The 5,127-nt window shown below is 36.9% G+C and overlaps 2 protein-coding genes across 2 annotated transcripts; both read right to left on the bottom strand.

Moving 5' to 3' along the window:
- Positions 1-352: 352 nt before the first annotated feature.
- LOC140434863 (ATP-dependent DNA helicase PIF1-like) lies at positions 353-1,822 on the bottom strand. Its single transcript, XM_072523446.1, has 2 exons — positions 922-1,822; positions 353-711 (listed from the first exon to the last, which is right to left on the bottom strand). Exons 1-2 carry the CDS (start codon positions 1,820-1,822, stop codon positions 353-355), a joined length of 1,260 nt encoding a protein of 419 aa, XP_072379547.1.
- A 195-nt stretch (positions 1,823-2,017) lies between these two features.
- On the bottom strand, positions 2,018-4,882 carry LOC140434868 (uncharacterized). The gene is made up of 3 exons (XM_072523460.1): positions 4,857-4,882; positions 3,825-4,765; positions 2,018-3,630 (listed from the first exon to the last, which is right to left on the bottom strand). The coding sequence occupies exons 1-3, from the start codon at positions 4,880-4,882 to the stop codon at positions 2,018-2,020; spliced, it is 2,580 nt and encodes an 859-aa protein (XP_072379561.1).
- Positions 4,883-5,127: the final 245 nt, after the last annotated feature.

A 5,127-nucleotide genomic window follows, 5' to 3' on the forward strand; every position in this document is an offset into this window, starting at 1 on the left:
GATCTTTTTGTAATATTTTTTAACGAAATGCATATGCAGAGTACATAAAAGATTTGAATCTCTATAATTAATTTTGAAAAAAGTGTTTCGGCTAGGATAATATTTCATGATGATTTCATGGCATAGACTATAATTAACAGTGTTTGTCATTATTCATTACAAAGCAGTAACATACTATTTCTTTAATTTTAGAGACTATTTCGTGAAAAGACAATCTAAAAAAACATCCCACACAACAAGAACTAAGGGGCATAGTGACATCAATTGAAGATGATTTCGGAATACCCGTTATATATATAATATATACTAGCTGACCCGGCCACGCGTTGCTGTGGCTAAAGTTTTTGTTATATTACATTATAGTAAACAATCTAAGAGGAACAAAACATGGATTTTCCAAATCTAAACCACAAATGGACATTGTTTGACCTTGAGATTTATTTATAGACATGGCGAAAGCTAAACGAATTGGAAACTGTAGCCTTTTGAAGGATATGGTAGAATCTGATGGTATCATCGGAATACGTGGCAGCAGGACCACTTTTCCTTTAAACTTCCCAGCCAAAATGGTTGCTTCAAGAATGTTTCCGGTGATCTTTTTGATGACCAAACGCGTACCGTTATATAATTGAGGTGGATTCAAATTACGGAGGAGAATAATAGGGAAACCAATCTTTAATCGAAGATTATGTGGTGGCATTCCAGGGATATCTAATGAATTTAAAAATTCAATCGGAAAATTTACACTTTCATTTTCATCAACAACAGTATCGATTGATTTAAAAAACATCAGATCACCTGGTAACAACTGTTGTATCTGGAAGTTAATTTCGTCAACATCAAAGTTTTTGGCTGCCAAAATCGCCCGTTGACTAAGCCATTCATGATTCAAATAATTATTCTGTATATCCGGGAAAATACTCTGAATCAATTCATTTTTATCCTGAACAACAGTGCAAAAATTGTCTGGCAGTTTAATGCATTGCCTATTTGGTTGCAGTTCTATTTTACCGTTCCCAATATCTAGTAGTTGTTCGGAAAATATTTGTGCTGATGGATCATTTTGCAATTGTACTCGCATATTTATGGTTAATCGAAATGTTTTAACACTTCGCCATAAGAATGATTGTTTCAAACATGCATTAATCACATCCGCGAAAGTAGAGCGAGGTATAACCGGTAAGGTCTGCCGGAAGTCACCAGACAAAATTAGGATAGCACCACCGAAAAGTTTATTATTGCTGTTTAAATCTTGCATAGTTCTGTTTAATGCTTCAAGTGAATATTTGTGTGCCATTGTGCACTCATCCCAAATTATTATAGAACTCTTCCGCAACACTACAGCTATTCCATTATTCTTTTTGATGTTACACCTTGCATCTGGTTTATTACGAACGTCCAATGGCAGCTTGAATGTTGAATGTGCTGTTCGCCCACCATCCAGTAAAGTAGCCGCAATGCCTGACGATTCTACTGCTAATGCGATTTTTTGTTGCGACCGTATTTTGGCAACAATCAACGATATTAAAAATGTCTTACCGGTTCCACCGGGTGCATCCAAGAAAAAAAAACCGCCTTGTTCAGCAGCAACAGCCAGCATCATCCGATCATAAATAATTTTTTGTTCTGCTGTCAGTAATGGTTCACTGTTCATGATAATTGTTGCTAAACTTCCATGGCCATATTGATTTTCTCGTTGTAAATCGGTATTGACTAAGTCGGTGGCTGGACGATTAGGTGATGGCATACCATAATGATTAAGTGGTAAATTTGAAATAAGAACACATAAATCCTCGATCAAGACCAATGCTTCATTGTACATCTCTAGTGTATAATCTATGTTTTGGCATTGATTTGTTTGTCTAATTCGGTGCAAGATGTCTTCTGTCATACAATTTTTATATTTTTCCCACAAAGTTTGTGCTTGCGAGGGATAACATGTCGTCAAAATAATTGCAAACAACTGACGAATGTTATTCGGTGTTGATGTCAACGCAGCATCAGCAAGCGTTAAGTCTCAATGGTTATCGTCTTCTAGCAATTGCAGTTCACGACATACATTCTGGTATGTATTGAATACTCGACCATTAACTGTTCGTAAAAATTCAAAAGACGTTGGTCCGGGAACATTCACCAATAACAAACGTAAATAGAAGCACTCACGTTGCTTTGGATGTACCGTGTAAAGTCTCCCCAATGTGTTAGCTTTGAATATGCCTGTAATGGAAGGATGTGGTTTTCCTTGTTTCCGTGGCTCCCATTTTTTACTGAATTTGTTCCATGTGAAATAACGTGCAACATCACCAAACACCAATGTCTTCGCGAATTGGCCAAAAACATCAGGTTTTTGACACAATGTAAAAAATTCAGTTAGAGTCGTTTTCGGAGCTTCGAACGCTCTTTGGAGAACATTTTCTTCAGTGAAGTATACACGTTGACCGTTTTCAAGATGTATTGCCAGATGTTGGACAGCAGGATCTCTTTGGTGGATGGGAAAGCTGAGAATATGCCATATAGCTTCATTGCTGCTAATGTATCTGCCCATTTGGTATCGTGCTATTTCGTCATTTTTATTTATGTTTTGTACTTCAAATATGGCCAAATCACTGCCTTTGTTTACATATTTACAAATATACTTAATTGATTGTACAGAACTGCAAAGCTCAACATTGATATGAGCTTTGTAAGTTTTTGAAAGTAGTGGTGAGTATGGTACCACCCACTGATTATCAAACTCAACTTGATTTGGAAAGTTCGGCAGTCGCATTGTAAATGTGTGGCCACCATTCTCAGTACTTCTGCGGCGATACATTGGATAAAGATCAATATCCGTGATCGTGTCATTCGTATGCGGCTTTGGGAAGTTTTTTTTACATTTTCCATTTTCCATGCACGGTGACGTCATGTTGAAAGCACCGCATGGCCCATGGATCATGTGTTTGGTGACAATATCAAATAATTCTTGATCAATTAATGGGTCTGAAATTTCGGCTGAAATTATTTGATCGATTTCTTCAGGACGGATTCTATCTTTAAGCCAAACCAAAATGTGGGCATGAGGCAAACCTCGCTTTTGCCACTCTATCGTATACAGCCAACAACGTGTGATACCAAAAATTAAATATTTAACAATAAAATCAATTAAGGATTTCAATTTTGGTTTAAACACACGTGCAGTTAAATCATGACGATGAATGGCTTGTTGTCCTGACAATAGTAAAGTTTGTATCTCTTCCCAATTCGGATTACATGTGAATGTAATAAATAAATCCGGTCGGCCGTAATGACGTACGTAAGTCATCGCATCTTGTATGTATTCCTGCATGTTCCGTGGACTGCCGATGTAGCTTGAAGGTAAAATGAAAGCATTACCGATGTCATTGGGATTTAAATTTCGATCGATGTTTCCAGCAACAGCATCTCGTAAGTGAATATATTCTTCCGATCGTAGTTTTGCCTGGTTGAATCGAAGGAATCGCAAGCGTTCGCTTTCGACCTTAGCATACATATCAACAATGTATTGATGGAACAGCTGACGATATCGAAGGATATAATTGTCTTGATGTTGCCTTACCATTATTCGGTGTGCGTAGTATTTCATTGAGCTAACTTTATTATTTCTGTAATCACCTAAAAAATAAAAAATAAAATGCAATACAAAATTAAAATCTATACATACAGTAAGAAAGTAAATAGATAATTGTCAAATTTACCGGTATTTGGATCTTACTGTTTGATATTAAGGTGATATTTATCTTGTCCTTGCCAAAATATCAATGGATATTGTAGTGCGTCATATGAACGGTGTAGATCCGAAATCGTACTGACAGTGTTGTCTCGCCGTGTAATTTTTATAGATCTTTTGTCAACTGGATCACCAACCATGATAACAGCAACCTCATCAACAGTTGGAGCGTTGAATCTACCAGCATCTAATGGTACTTTGTCGGCTTTTATGACGATTTGATAATTGTCATTTTGCAGTCGTGGCGAAACTCTTTTGATCAATTGAATTAGTTGATTGTGATCTTCTAAAAAATTTTCCAATAATATCACAATTGCTCTTTCCTCTGCTTGTTCAATAAAATTATACAGACACCGAGTCGTCACGCGCTCTTCACAATCGCCCATAAAATAAATTTGAAGAAATTTCGGATTGTTATCAGGCATTGGCATCAGTGATCCGATTTTATGGTACACCTGGCCTTGAATTTTGAATGTAGTTTCAAAATTACGTCCATCGGATGCACGATCGCAAATTTTAGTTGCCCCAAATGACGTCATTTGGAAGCAAGAATTAAATTTGCGTATCTTACGCAAAAATAATTTGGAATCATCTGAATTGCCAGTAAGAAGGGATAATAAAGACTCCGGCGGAGCGGGTAGAGGTGACAGCACAACTTTTCCTGATGCACAGCATATGCCGGCTGCTTCATTCCGAAATTTCAATGCCTGACAATATTGACATAATTTATCCATTCCACCGATAGCAATTTTTGAATGCGCTGAGTAGTTAATATCTGGTGCATATTCAAAGGCAAGCCGAACGAATGATGCACGTGTTAATGAGCGGCTGATCCGTTGCCTTTGTCGATCTAGTACTCGTACTGTAGCTATGTTTTGTTCTCGTGCCGCTCTTGTTCTCGTAATATTCTGTTGCAGACGTTCGTCACGCTGTTCTTGAGATTCTTGTGCACGACTTTCTGCAGTCCTGATTCTTTGAGCTGCATTTCTTGTTTCGATTTGTTCTGGTAAGTGCTGAGCTCTTTCAACACGTGGTAATTATGCTATTAAAATGTATCTTATATGACACGTTCGTAGATTTACCATAGCAGCGCCATCTATTGATTACTTACTCAACCCAGTCGAAAGGTATCGACATCTGTTAGAATCATTTAGAGTTAACAGATAATTGTGACTGTCAAATAATAACAGACAAATAATTAGCAATAAATTAAAATTGCGACTATAATTTGAGATTTAAACTATCCTATCTCTCAAGTTGGATCGAACTGCACATGGTGTGCGAATTTTATTATAATCGGTTAATTGGTTTAGGAGTCCATTGAAGACAAACATTGTGACACGAGATTTATATATATTAAGATAATCCTGCATCGCAACAGT

Source organism: Diabrotica undecimpunctata, chromosome 1, assembly GCF_040954645.1.
Source record: "Diabrotica undecimpunctata isolate CICGRU chromosome 1, icDiaUnde3, whole genome shotgun sequence".
NCBI lineage: Eukaryota > Metazoa > Arthropoda > Insecta > Coleoptera > Chrysomelidae > Diabrotica > Diabrotica undecimpunctata.

What these genes read in the sequence shown, in the direction of transcription:
- LOC140434863 (XM_072523446.1), bottom strand. Translation starts at nt 1,822, where the DNA reads ATGTACAATGAAGCATTGGTCTTGATCGAGGATTTATGTGTTCTTATT. An exon ending in TAAAAATGAATTGATTCAGA is followed by an intron (nt 712 to 921) that starts GTATTTTCCCGG and finishes TAAATTCATTAG; the next exon opens with ATATCCCTGGAATGCCACCA.
- LOC140434868 (XM_072523460.1), bottom strand. Translation starts at nt 4,882, where the DNA reads ATGTCGATACCTTTCGACTGGGTTGA. An exon ending in ATACCTTTCGACTGGGTTGA is followed by an intron (nt 4,766 to 4,856) that starts GTAAGTAATCAA and finishes ACGTGTTGAAAG; the next exon opens with AGCTCAGCACTTACCAGAAC. An exon ending in ACGGCGAGACAACACTGTCA is followed by an intron (nt 3,631 to 3,824) that starts GTACGATTTCGG and finishes TTTATTTTTTAG; the next exon opens with GTGATTACAGAAATAATAAA.